The sequence below is a fragment of the Heterodontus francisci genome, chromosome 7 (genome assembly GCF_036365525.1).
Source record: "Heterodontus francisci isolate sHetFra1 chromosome 7, sHetFra1.hap1, whole genome shotgun sequence".
Lineage (NCBI taxonomy): Eukaryota > Metazoa > Chordata > Chondrichthyes > Heterodontiformes > Heterodontidae > Heterodontus > Heterodontus francisci.
The window spans coordinates 94,129,604-94,143,889 of NC_090377.1; the positions used below are offsets into that span (position 1 = coordinate 94,129,604).

At 49.1% G+C, this 14,286-nt stretch overlaps 1 protein-coding gene across 1 annotated transcript; it reads left to right on the forward strand.

Annotated features, from left to right (window-relative positions):
- Nucleotides 1–493: 493 nt before the first annotated feature.
- On the forward strand, nt 494–1,597 carry LOC137372394 (trichohyalin-like). The gene is made up of 3 exons (XM_068036282.1): nt 494–795; nt 1,057–1,309; nt 1,397–1,597. The coding sequence occupies exons 1-3, from the start codon at nt 494–496 to the stop codon at nt 1,595–1,597; spliced, it is 756 nt and encodes a 251-aa protein (XP_067892383.1).
- Nucleotides 1,598–14,286: the final 12,689 nt, after the last annotated feature.

Genomic DNA, 14,286 nt, shown 5'->3' on the forward strand with positions numbered 1-14,286 from the left:
AAGTGAGGAGTAGAGGTCGGAGATAATGCAGCGGGAGCAAAGTGAGGAGCAGAGGTCGGAGACAATCCAGCGGGAGCAAAGTGATGATCAGAGGTCGGAGATAATGCAGCGGGAGCAAAGTGATGATCAGAGGCCGGAGATAATGCAATGGGAGGAAAGTAATGATCAGCGGTCGGAGATAATGCAGCGGGAGCAAAGTGGGGAACGGAGGCCGGAGATAATGCAGCGGGAGCAAAGTGATGATCAGAGGTCGGAGATAATGCAGCGGGAGCAAAGTGAGGAGCAGAGGTCGGAGATAATGCAGCGGGAGCAAAGTGAGGAGCAGAGGTCGGAGATAATGCAGCGGGAGCAAAGTGAGGAGCAGAGGTCGGAGATAATGCAGCGGGAGCAAAGTGAGGATCAGAGGTCGGAGATAATGCAGCGGGAGCAAAGTGATGATCAGAGGCCGGAGATAATGCAGCGGGAGCAAAGTGAGGAGCAGAGTTCGGAGATAATGCAGCGGGAGCAAAGTGAGGAGCAGAGGTCGGAGAAAATGCAGCGGGAGCAAAGTGAGGAGCGGAGATCAGAGGTAATGCAGCGGGAGCAAAGTGAGGAGCGGAGATCGGAGGTAATGCAGCGGGAGCAAAGTGGGGAGCAGAGGCCGGAGATAATGCAGCGGGAGCAAAGTGATGATCAGAGATCAGAGGTAATGCAGCGGGAGCAAAGTGAGGAGCAGAGGCCGGAGGGAATGCAGCTGGAGCAAAGTGAGGAGCAGAGGTCGGAGATAATGCAGCGGGAGCAAAGTGAGGAGCAGAGGTCGGAGATAATGCAGCGGGAGCAAAGTGAGGAGCAGAGGTCGGAGATAATGCAGCGGGAGCAAAGTGAGGAGCAGAGGTCGGAGATAATGCAGCGGGAGCATATTGAGGAGCAGAGGTCGGAGATAATGCAGCGGGAGCAAAGTGAGGAGCAGAGGTCGGAGATAATGCAGCGGGAGCAAAGTGAGGAGCAGAGGTCGGAGATAATGCAGCGGGAGCAAAGTGATGATCAGAGGCCGGAGATAATGCAGCGGGAGTAAAGTGAGGAGCAGAGTTCGGAGATAATGCAGCGGGAGCAAAGTGAGGAGCAGAGTTCGGAGATAATGCAGCGGGAGCAAAGTGAGGAGCAGAGGTCGGAGAAAATGCAGCGGGAGCAAAGTGAGGAGCGGAGATCAGAGGTAATGCAGCGGGAGCAAAGTGAGGAGCGGAGATCGGAGGTAATGCAGCGGGAGCAAAGTGGGGAGCGGAGGCTGGAGATAATGCAGCGGGAGCAAAGTGATGATCAGAGATCGGAGGTAATGCAGCGGGAGCAAAGTGAGGAGCAGAGGTCGGAGATAATGCAGCGGGAGCAAAGTGAGGAGCAGAGGTCGGAGACAATGCAGCGGGAGCAAAGTGAGGATCAGAGGTCGGAGATAATGCAGCGGGAGCAAAGTGAGGATCAGAGGTTGGAGATAATGCAGCGGGAGCAAAGTGATGATCAGAGGTCGGAGACAATGCAGCGGGAGCAAAGTGATGATCAGAGGCCGGAGACAATGCAGCGGGAGCAAAGTGAGGAGCAGAGGTCGGAGATAATGCAGCGGTAGCAAAGTGAGGAGCAGAGGTCGGAGATAATGCAGCGGGAGCAAAGTGATGATCAGAGGCTGGAGATAATGCAGTGGGAGCAAAGTGAGGAGCCGAGGTCGGAGATAATGCAGCGGGAGCAATGTGGGGAGCGGAGGCCGGAGATAATGCAGAGGGAGCAAAGTGATGATCAGTGGCCGGAGGTAATGCAGCGGGAGCAAAGTGAGGAGCCGAGGTCGGAGATAATGCAGCGGAAGCAAAGTGGGGAGCGGAGGCCGGAGATAATGCAGCGGGAGCAAGGTGAGGAGCAGAGGTCGGAGATAATGCAGCGGGAGCAAAGTGAGGAGCGGAGGCCGGAGGTAATGCAGCGGGAGCAAAGTGAGGAGCAGAGGTCGGAGATAATGCAGCGGGAGCAAAGTGAGGAGCAGAGGTCGGAGGTAATGCAGCGGGAGCAAGGTGAGGAGCAGAGGTCGGAGATAATGCAGCGGGAGCAAAGTGAGGAGCAGAGGTCGGAGTTAATGCAGCGGGAGCAAAGTGATGATCAGAATTCGGAGATAATGCAGCGGGAGCAAGGTGAGGAGCAGAGGTCGGAGATAATGCAGCGGGAGCAAAGTGAGGAGCGGAGGCCGGAGGTAATGCAGCGGGAGCAAAGTGAGGAGCAGAGGTCAGAGGTAATGCAGCGGGAGCAAAGTGAGAGGCAGAGGCCGGAGATAATGCAGCGGGAACAAAGTGGGGAGCGGAGGCCGGAGATAATGCAGCAGGAGCAAAGTGATGATCAAGGCCGGAGATAATGCAGCGGGAGCAAAGTGATGATCAGAGGCTGGAGATAATGCAGCGGGAGCAAAGTGATGATCAAGGCCGGAGATAATGCAGCGGGAGCAAACTGAGGATCAGAGGTCGGAAATAATGCAGCTGGAGCAAAGTGATGATCAGAGGTCGGAGATAATGCAGCGGGAGCAAAGTGATGATCAGAGGTCGGAGATAATGCAGCGGGAGCAAATGGGGAACGGAGGCCAGAGGTAATGCAGCGGGAGCAAAGTGAGGAGCAGAGGCCGGAGATAATGCAGCGGGAGCAAAGTGAGGAGCAGAGGCCGGAGATAATGCAGCGGGAGCAAAGTGATGATCGGAGGCCGGAAATAATGCAGCGGGAGCAAAGTGATGATCAGAGGTCGGAGATAATGCAGCGGGAGCAAAGTGAGGAGCAGAGGCCGGAGATAATGCAGCGGGAGCAAAGTGATGATCGGAGGCCGGAAATAATGCAGCGGGAGCAAAGTGATGATCAGAGGTCGGAGATAATGCAGCAGGAGCAAAGTGAGGAGCAGAGGCAGGAGATAATGCAGCGGGAGCAAAGTGAGGAGCAGAGGCCGGAGATAATGCAGCGGGAGCAAAGTGAGGAGCAGAGGCCGGAGATAATGCAGCGGGAGCAAAGTGATGATCGGAGGCCGGAAATAATGCAGCGGGAGCAAAGTGATGATCAGAGGTCGGAGATAATGCAGCGGGAGCAAAGTGAGGAGCAGAGGCCGGAGATAATGCAGCGGGAGCAAAGTGATGATCGGAGGCCGGAAATAATGCAGCGGGAGCAAAGTGATGATCGGAGGCCGGAAATAATGCAGCGGGAGCAAAGTGATGATCCGAGGCCGGAGATAATGCATCGGAAGCATCGAGAGGAGCGGAGGCCAGAGGTAATGCAGCGGGAGCAAGGGGAGGAGCAGAGGCCAGAGATAATGCAGCGGGAGCAAAGTGAGGAGCAGAGGCCGGAGATAATGCAGTGGGAGCAAAGTGAGGAGCAGAGGTCGGAAATAATGCAGCGGGAGCAAAGTGTTGATCAGAGGTCGGAGGTAATGCAGCGGGAGCAAGGTGAGGAGCAGAGGTTGGAGGTAATGCAGCGGGAGCAAAGTGAGGAGCAGAGGGCGGAGATAATGCAGCGGGAGCAAAGTGAGGAGCAGAGGTCGGAGATAATGCAGCAGGAGCAAAGTGAGGATCAGAGGCCGGAGATAATGCAGCGGGAGCAAAGAGAGGAGCGGAGGCCGCAGGTAACGCAGCGGGAGCAAATTGATGATCAGAGGCCGGAGGTAATGCAGCGGAAGCAAAGAGAGGAGCGGAGGCCGCAGGTAATGCAGCGGGAGCAAAGTGAGGAGCAGAGGCCGGAGATAATGCAGCGGGAGTAAAGTGAGGAGCAGAGGATGGAGGTAATGCAGCGGGAGCAAAGTGATGATCAAAGGTCGGAGGTAATGCAGCGGGAGTAAAGTGAGGAGCAGAGGCCGGAGATAATGCAGCGGGAGCAAAGTGATGATCAAAGGTCGGAGGTAATGCAGCGGGAGCAAAGTGGGTAGCGGAGACCGGAGATAATGCAGCAGGAGCAAAGTGATGATCAGAGGTCGGAGGTAATGCAGCGGGAGCAAAGTGAGGAGCAGGTGTCGGAGATAATGCAGTGGGAGCAAAGTGATGATCAGAGGCCGGAGGTAATGCAGCGGGAGCAAAGTGGGTAGCGGAGACCGGAGATAATGCAGCAGGAGCAAAGTGATGATCAGAGGTCGGAGGTAATGCAGCGGGAGCAAAGTGAGGAGCAGGGGTCGGAGACAATGCAGCGGGAGCAAAGTGAGGAGCAGAGGTCGGACATAATGCAGCGGGAGCAAAGTGAGGAGCAGAGGTAGGAGATAATGCAGCGGGAGCAAAGTGAGGAGCAGAGGTCGGAGATAATGCAGCGGGAGCAAAGTGATGATCAGAGGCCGGAGATAATGCAGCGGGAGCAAAGTGGGGAAAGGAGGCCGGAGGTAATGCAGCGGGAGCAAAGTGAGGAGCAGAGGTCGGAGGTCATGCAGCGGGAGCAAAGTGAGGAGCAGAGGTCGGAGACAATGCAGCGGGAGCAAAGTGAGGAGCAGAGGTCGGAGATAATGCAGCGGGAGCAAAGTGATGATCAGAGGCCGGAGATAATGCAGCGGGAGCAAAGTGAGGAGCCGAGGTCGGAGATAATGCAGCGGGAGCAAAGTGAGGAGCAGAGGTCGGAGACAATCCAGCGGGAGCAAAGTGATGATCAGAGGTCGGAGATAATGCAGCGGGAGCAAAGTGATGATCAGAGGCCGGAGATAATGCAATGGGAGGAAAGTGATGATCAGTGGTCGGAGATAATGCAGCGGGAGCAAAGTGGGGAACGGAGGCCGGAGATAATGCAGCGGGAGCAAAGTGAGGAGCAGAGGTCGGAGATAATGCAGCGGGAGCAAAGTGAGGAGCAGAGGTCGGAGATAATGCAGCGGGAGCAAAGTGAGGAGCAGAGGTCGGAGATAATGCAGCGGGAGCAAAGTGAGGAGCAGAGGTCGGAGATAATGCAGCGGGAGCAAAGTGAGGAGCAGAGGTCGGAGATAATGCAGCGGGAGCAAAGTGATGATCAGAGGCCGGAGATAATGCAGCGGGAGCAAAGTGAGGAGCAGAGTTCGGAGATAATGCAGCGGGAGCAAAGTGAGGAGCAGAGGTCGGAGAAAATGCAGCGGGAGCAAAGTGAGGAGCGGAGATCAGAGGTAATGCAGCGGGAGCAAAGTGAGGAGCGGAGATCGGAGGTAATGCAGCGGGAGCAAAGTGGGGAGCAGAGGCCGGAGATAATGCAGCGGGAGCAAAGTGATGATCAGAGATCGGAGGTAATGCAGCGGGAGCAAAGTGAGGAGCAGAGGCCAGAGGGAATGCAGCGGGAGCAAAGTGAGGAGCAGAGGTCGGAGATAATGCAGCGGGAGCAAAGTGAGGAGCAGAGGTCGGAGATAATGCAGCGGGAGTAAAGTGAGGAGCAGAGGTCGGAGATAATGCAGCGGGAGCAAAGTGAGGAGCAGAGGTCGGAGATAATGCAGCGGGAGCAAAGTGAGGAGCAGAGGTCGGAGATAATGCAGCGGGAGCAAAGTGAGGAGCAGAGGTCGGAGATAATGCAGCGGGAGCAAAGTGAGGAGCAGAGGTCGCAGATAATGCAGCGGGAGCAAAGTGATGATCAGAGGCCGGAGATAATGCAGCGGGAGCAAAGTGAGGAGCAGAGTTCGGAGATAATGCAGCGGGAGCAAAGTGAAGAGCAGAGGTCGGAGAAAATGCAGCGGGAGCAAAGTGAGGAGCGGAGATCAGAGGTAATGCAGCGGGAGCAAAGTGAGGAGCGGAGATCGGAGGTAATGCAGCGGGACCAAAGTGGGGAGCGGAGGCCGGAGATAATGCAGCGGGAGCAAAGTGATGATCAGAGATCGGAGGTAATGCAGCGGGAGCAAAGTGAGGAGCAGAGGTCGGAGATAATGCAGCGGGAGCAAAGTGAGGAGCAGAGGTCGGAGACAATGCAGCGGGAGCAAAGTGAGGATCAGAGGTCGGAGATAATGCAGCGGGAGCAAAGTGAGGATCAGAGGTCGGAGATAATGCAGCGGGAGCAAAGTGATGATCAGAGGTCGGAGACAATGCAGCGGGAGCAAAGTGATGATCAGAGGCCGGAGACAATGCAGCGGGAGCAAAGTGAGGAGCAGAGGTCGGAGATAATGCAGCGGTAGCAAAGTGAGGAGCAGAGGTCGGAGATAATGCAGCGGGAGCAAAGTGATGATCAGAGGCTGGAGATAATGCAGTGGGAGCAAAGTGAGGAGCCGAGGTCGGAGATAATGCAGCGGGAGCAATGTGGGGAGCGGAGGCCGGAGATAATGCAGAGGGAGCAAAGTGATGATCAGAGGCCGGAGGTAATGCAGCGGGAGCAAAGTGAGGAGCCGAGGTCGGAGATAATGCAGCGGGAGCAAAGTGGGGAGCGGAGGCCGGAGATAATGCAGAGGGAGCAAAGTGATGATCAGAGGCCGGAGGTAATGCAGCGGGAGCAAAGTGATTATCAGAGGTCGGAGGTAATGCAGCGGGAGCAAATTGAAGAGCCGAGGTCGGAGATAATGCAGCGGGAGCAAAGTGAGGAGCAGAGGTCGGAGATAATGCAGCGGGAGCAAAGTGAGGAGCAGAGGTCGGAGACAATGCAGCTGGAGCAAAGTGATGATCAGAGGCCGGAGGTAATGCAGCGGTAGCAAAGTGAGGAGCAGAGGTCGGAGATAATGCAGCGGGAGCAAAGTGAGGAGCAGAGGTCGGAGACAATGCAGCTGGAGCAAAGTGATGATCAGAGGCCGGAGGTAATGCAGCGGGAGCAAAGTGAGGAGCAGAGGCCGGAGATAATGCAGCAGGAGCAAAGTGATGATCAGAGGCTGGAGATAATGCAGCGGGAGCAAAGTGATGATCAGAGGCCGGAGATAATGCAGCTGGAGCAAAGTGATGATCAGAGGTCGGAGGTATTGCAGCGGGAGCCAAGTGAGGAGCAGAGGTCGGAGATAATGCAGCGGGAGCAAAGTGATGATCAGAGGCCGGAGGTAATGCAGCGGGAGCCAAGTGAGGAGCAGAGGTCGGAGATAATGCAGCGGGAGCAAAGTGATGATCAGAGGCCGGAGATAATGCAGCAGGAGCAAAGTGAGGAGCAGAGGCCGGAGATAATGCAGCGGGAGCAAAGTGATGATCAGAGGCCGGAGATAATGCAGCTGGAGCAAAGTGATGATCAGAGGTCGGAGGTAATGCAGCGGGAGCCAAGTGAGGAGCAGAGGTCGGAGATAATGCAGCGGGAGCAAAGTGATGATCAGAGGCCGGAGGTAATGCAGCGGGAGCAACATGTTTAATGGCATCTGCATGTCATGATGCAAACCCACATTGGTATCAATGTCCTTGTGGAAGTCTATGGAAAGATGACAATAATCGTTCAATATCACCTGAAGGTGTAACATCATTGTAAAGCTTGTATCTCATTTCCTGTTAAGTATCATCAGGTGCAGTGAGTTTCTCGAGCCACATATACTTCACAATGGCCTCTGCACCACTCCCTTGTCAGTATATGATTGGTAGGGTGAATGGGTCATTAAATTCTTAGCAGTTTGTCCTTGACTAAAATAACCTTATATTTCCAGATTTGCCATTATTTAAAAGGAATACATCTATATAATTTTCTTGCTCTGATATATTTCTTTGGAATAACTCACTGTAGCTTAAACGCTTATTTGTCAACTTACATAGAAATCTGGATTTCTCCAAATTGAAACGTATTGATGTAAACTTGGCAAGGTTCTGCAAGCTGCTGGAATTATTAGGGTTTTATTCTCCTTTTCTACTTTTATCCAAGTTCATATTGAACTTAATAAATTTTCTTCTTAATATCTACAGAAATATTGCCTTTCCTTTAATAAACCTGCTTACTTTAATTTGATTGTGGTTTCGATACCAGATAAGGTGTGCCGGTGTATAATTGGATTGTTCTGCAGTTGATTTAGGCTGATTTAAATTTTTTCCCAGTTGCATTCCAGTAGATTTGCCCCCACCACCCCTCCAGTCTCGGCTGATGTTTTTTCAGCTTCTCCTTCTGATACCTGAATGAAGAAAAGGGAGAAATGGAGGGGTAAAGTGAAATTCTTCCTGTGGCTAATAATAGAATACTTTGTATTCATGCCAACTTTTTCACTGGTGAACAATTTTCACTTCAGTATCTGGGCTTTTATCCAGAATTGTTTTTATCTCTCACACACATTTGTTCAGCCCATTAAGTAGAGTTTACTTGCTCATTTGCAATTGTGCTCACAGACATCATTTTGATAGCATGGCTGATAACTTTTTGCCGGTTAATTAAGAAAATTATCCTCATTATCCTTAGCTGGTATTTTTTTCTTTTTTTTCAGAACTTGTATGGACAATATAGGCAACCTTCAGGATGTACCAGGAATTCATGCATGATGCCCACTGTTCACCGGTCATCATGGCTGGAATTTAATGGTGAGCCTGTGGCCCCGCCCACCAGCTGGAACGCCTGCGGCGAACCAGCCTCTGCCAGGCCTGAAAGCCACGCTGCTATGTTGCGTGGCTCAGGCCCTTAATTGACTTCAGTTGGAGCTTTGCCCCTCTGAGGCAGAAGGTCCTGCCTTCAAGAGCTGCCAGCCAATCATAGGGCCAGCAGCTCTTCAGTCCCAACAGCACCACCAGGAGCGATGGCCACTGCTGGGACCGCACCCAACCAGAACCAGCAACAATGGAGCCGGCTCCAATACGAAGCAAACGTACCAAAAAATAATAAAAGCAAAGGTTTGAAATGTACTATGCAACAAAACACATTCAGCTGAATTTTCCAGGCATAGAATTTTTGGCCGTCAGGACCAAATTCCTGATCAATTATCCAGACGGCAATCAATTAGCAGGCCGCCGATGGTTTACCCTCCATTTAGGGACAGCAGGTGGGTTGAGAAGGAGGGAGGGCCATCAGTATGCTGGCAGCGTTCGCCGCAGCTGGAGTGTCAATGTGCTGAGGTGAAAGCTTCAAAGGAGGACGGAGCTAATGGTTGTGAGGAAAGGCTGAGGGAAGTGGCAGACATTTGTGCACCCTGAGCACTGTCTGTGAGAACAGTCTCCTGGAGCTGCTCTTGCAATGACAGCCTCTGACTGCAGATGCCCTCTGGCTTATCACTAGCACAGTTAAATGGTCAAATTGCATCATGCTGCTCCGGCCTCCCACTGTGCAGCTGCCTCCTCTGAGTAGCCGAGGTTCTGACACAGTGTGGGGCCTGTGTGACGCTATAAAAATTGCATGGCCCATGGAAATTTGCTGCTAATTGCCCATGTAACAAGCTTAATTGGCTTCCTGCCGCTGCCGGATGGGTTGCCATCCCTGCACAGAGGCCGTCTCCGGGAAAAGCATGAGGAAGTGGGAACATGTAACATTTCAGGGAACCGGCACAATGCAGTTTTCTCCAATTTTGCTCTCTCCCCCACTTCCAAACCTGCCTCCAAGGGCCTGGTAAAATTTCCCCGTTTAACAGTTACATAACTACCACTACAAAACTAAATGGAATGAATCACTGGCCAGAATTTTACTGATAAGCTGTGTGTCCTGCCACTAGGACCAAACGCAGGTCCCAAGCCCACATGGGTGAACAACAGGACTGCAGATGGAATTTTACCTGCGGTAACCAATTAAAAGGCCACGGCCGGGACAGCCATCCCATTGAGGCAGGCACCGGTGATCAGAGGGGTGAACTCTCCAGCAGTGGCGTTGGAGCCGTGGGGGTAGTCATTCCTTCCAGAAAGGGAGATCGCCCAGGAAATCACTGGGAGGCCACCTTAATGTATCTGGTGACTCCCCACACGACGGGGGGCTGTTTTGACAGTGATAAAATGGCAGATGGGGCATAAAGAAGTGGTTAATAGGCCTGTTAATTAATTTAATTGGCTGCCTGCCTCCAGTCAGTGGACAGCTGAGCCACCGACGATCCTGCCTTTCGAAATATCCCATGGTGGCGGAAAGACGTCTGCTTCCCTCCCGATGCCTTCTACCACCATTTTACCAAGCCTCCCACCTCCCAGCCCGTCTCCAGAGGGCTGGTAAAATTCCGGACACTTTTACTCAAACTTGCAGTTTGTGCTTCTTTCATTGCGTTGGAGGGAAATGTCAGTAGGCAATGATAATGCAATGGTTATGGTGCTGCACCAGCAATCCAGAGGTTATGAGTTTAAATCTAACCATATCACAACACTGAATTCACTAAAGCTGGTCATTTATAGACTGCACTAAAAATGATTTTCAAGCCACTGAATTATTTCAAAAGCAAAACTGGTTCACTAATGTCCTTCAAGGAAAGGAATCAGGAACCTCTATTGAACTGGTGTACTTGTGACTACAGTCTCATGCTACATTAACTCTTCATGCCCTTTAGGGAAAAATAATTTATTTTTGTCACAGCTATAAAGCCTTTCATGTTGTGATCTGAGGATTTCACCAGGCGACTGCCTATGTTAAACACGACCCATGGAAACTGAGCATTAGAGGTTATGAGGCTGCCCCTTCTAATGGGAGAATCTATAAAGGGACAGCCAGTAGCTTCCTCTCAACTGATAAAAGTGTTTTCCTTTACTCTTGGGTGTAGTGGGGTTGTGGTGCAGTGATGCTGTTAGGCTGCTGTTTCTAACAGCAACCAGAAGGTCAAAATGGAGCTTGGAATGTGTGTTGCTACAGGCCACAACCTCCCTCCCCGGTTTTGAAGCAAGTGCTAATTCCCATGCGATAAACCTTCCTGGCACTCGTCTAACATGTTTAAAATAGCGAAAGCTAAAACGAAAGTGAACTGCCTGACATATACTCAGGCATCGAGGGAAGGGGGAGGGAAATTGGGATCACTAAGTGCTGGTCTGACCTGGAGTTAAATTCTCAAGTTTCGATTTAACTGTGAAACTACCTTGTGCCACACGGCTTCATTATAATGGGCCTGAACAAAATCAGCTTTTTCTCTCTATTTTTTGCTAATGGTATCTCATTTTTGGGAAGGGTAGGAATCCTTCGAGCTGCATTAAGCACAGCTGAATAGCTCATTAGTGCTTTCAATTAAAATGACATCCTAATTTACTCACACATAATTTTTTCACTAAATTTATTGAACAAAGGAAAATACGGTCCCCGATATTTCAGTGTTCAATGTGATTCATTATTTAAATCTTAGTTTTTAATTCAAGAATGATAATTGAAATGGAATGAATATCAACGTATTTCAACAATGAGAAGATTATTACCACATAACCAAATCTTTGTCTCATTTGGCCAATGCAAAGAAGCTGCAATATTAATTATTAATGTACCTATGTTCATTTCTCTTTAAACCATCAGAAGGCAGGGCTGAGAAGTGTCATGGTACAACTGAGTGAGATCTTTAAAATAGAAAGCATTATATTAAACATCAAGGGATAGAACAAGCTTGAACTGGCATATCTTAGCAATGAGGCACGACAGTGATACACAGCACCAATTCGATAGTTCAGCCATAGTTGATTAAGGCAGATTTTAGATAATTAAATCTGATGGAATACAACGATGACAAATTAAATACACCATCTACATACTGTAAATATGAACAGGTAAATGGTATAAGTGCCTACATATGTAACAACTAAAAAATAAAAATGTGATAATTTATTAATACAGCTAAAATGTGACAGGATAAAACGAAACTAAAGCAATACGGGTGGTGAATCTGAACGCCTGAGGGGTAAATGCAATGTGTGGCATGTCACTCAAATGCCTTGGGCCATTTTTGCTACTTTACAAATGCTATATAAAAGTATGTTGTTATTGTTGATCTGATGCAGCATGATGCAAAAGAAGTAGGATGAATACTTAAAACTCATATACCCACATATATCTATACTTTGAGAATTGTCACACAAACCGTTAGAATTCAGTTCTCTACAATTATAATGAAAACATGCTTTAATTGTATAAAATAACCATGAATGCCATTCCAACCTTATATTGTCAAGAATGCTGGATTTTCCAAATCCTTTTGTTAAGAGATCTAATTATACAAATAGCAGGGAATGGTGCTGAGTTTTGGGCTGGACCTTCTGCTATTGTACAATACAATATTTAATGTGCCACATATATGTACACTTCTCTGGTTTTCTGACTATATCCATACCCCCATGCACATTTCAACCCCTCCCCCTCCACTTCTGCCATTGTGCTGCCCTTGGAGATTGAAAAATACAATTATTTATTATTGTTATGTTAACACTCGTTTACAATGTTAGCTGCTATAGGAAATGGGTTCTGCCATATGTTTCTTATCAGCTTTGTTCCAATATTGTGCAATTCCAGTGCCTACTCCTAGAATGACCTTGCTTTTTCATGAAACCAGCTTCAAAATTCATTCATTTTATTTTAAAAGGGCAGTGTTGATATGAGAGTATTTTGAACAACTCAGGAGTGAATTTCCACACAGTAAGCAGCGCCGCTGTAACGCCAAAGGAAAATGGTTGGTGCCCTCTGGAGGTCAGGAGAGGTATGTACACAGGTTTTCCCGGGTCAGCTCATTGGCATACACATTGAAATAATGATTGGTGGAAATCCCGTGGAAAACAAGTGTGATCTGCTGGAGTGCAAATTAGAGTGAAGCTTTGAAAAAGACAGTTCAGCCTGCAAACTTCAGCATCACACTAAGGGTAAACAAAAGAGGGAGCAGTGCTTGGCTCATTCACTTGACATTCCTCTAACTTCATTGCATCTCTCAACAGCATTCTCTATCATACTTTTGAAAGATTTCTGTGGCAGAAACTGCAGGAGCAAGAAGCCAAAAAAAAGGCAGCAGGGCCTGGCACAAGGGCAGGTGTCCAATCGTCTGTGAAGAAATTGAATTATTGGGGCACAGACTACTTGGTGTCTATGCCAGCAGGGTGAGCAGGAGGGTTGCTTGTGGTACCTGGTAGGAAATGACACAGGCATGGTAATAACTCTCTCAGCCCAGATCTGCCAAAAAGTGCTGCAAAATTATCAAGAACCTTATCAGGCAGACATGGTAACACATCACCAGTCTCCCTTGTCCTCCTTGCCCACCCTGGGAACAAATACATTCTTCACCCTCTTAAAGCAACATTTGTGGAACTAACCTTTCACAATGCAGTCTGATTAAGAGGGAATCTAACTCAGGACCTTGCACTATGGCTACCTAACTCCTCTCATCACAATTGGTTACATGTACAACCCTAAAACCCCTTCTTCCACTTTAACAGATTAATATTCCCACATCTTTTGCTTCAGATCTCCCATGCCAATTGGCATGCAGTCCCATATTTATTCTAACTGTTTGCCGGTGAATTTGGCCCACAATGCCTGCCACCAGAGGCAATGGGAGGGCCTTTAAATCCCTCATACTAAATGCAGAGAAGGATATGGATCTCTTGGGGAATGTTCTCTGTTTTTTCCATGGGAGATACCACAATGTTCTGGATCACCATAGCCACTAATTTTAAGCAGCAACTGGGAACCTGGCCGACTTGCTTGCGTCGGCCCGAGTGAACAACAGGACAAAGGTAGTCCACACTGTGGTGGTCAGTCCATTGCAATCAATGTTGGAGTGAGAGGGCCTAGTTGTGGGAACCTCTCACTCTTTTCTGGCCCCAAACTCTCATCTGGTGAAGGCCTCAGCCCTTTTGCTCTGCTGCCATACAAAGGTTCTAAATTGGTGTCAGTAGCCTTGGTTGCAGTGCGTAACTCCAAACTCTCAATAGCCACTGGGTGCAGGACCCTTGTTATCAGCATAAAAGCCGAGCAAAAGATAATGCTAATACTTGACTCAGATGAAATGCTCCCATGATTCAAATGAAATATCTGCTCCATAAGGAAAATAGTACTTCAGTTAATATTGCTATGGCTGAGGTGGGAGGAGTGCACTGTCTTTTCTAGTTCCACTTCTCCACAGGTCACAACATATATTTAAATGTTTACCCAGTTACCGATACAGTCAACCATAGATTCTACTCTTTATCCCAGAATAAAATACACCAACCAGGTTTCTTCAATGAACAACAAAATTATCAGTTTATTATAAAACAAGTCTTAACCAGTAATGAAGCGAAGTATTAACACACAGAGTGAAATATATCTTAGCCCATCACAGACACACACACACCGGTTAACCTAAAAAAAAGATATTTTCTTTTTAGAGCTCTGTTACAAAAAAAAAGACAAAAAGAATACTTTGGCCAAATACTTGCTAATTCTTAAAGAAAAAAACAAGAAGATATGGAAAGATGTCAGCTGTCCTTTTTTGGTTTGGCATCCCAAATACGCGTAGATGGCTGTCACTGGGATATTTCTAGGACAGTTCTTTTCAGGCGATGTTGAAGATCAGTTTGGCAGGTTTTCTGGGTGAAATGCAGC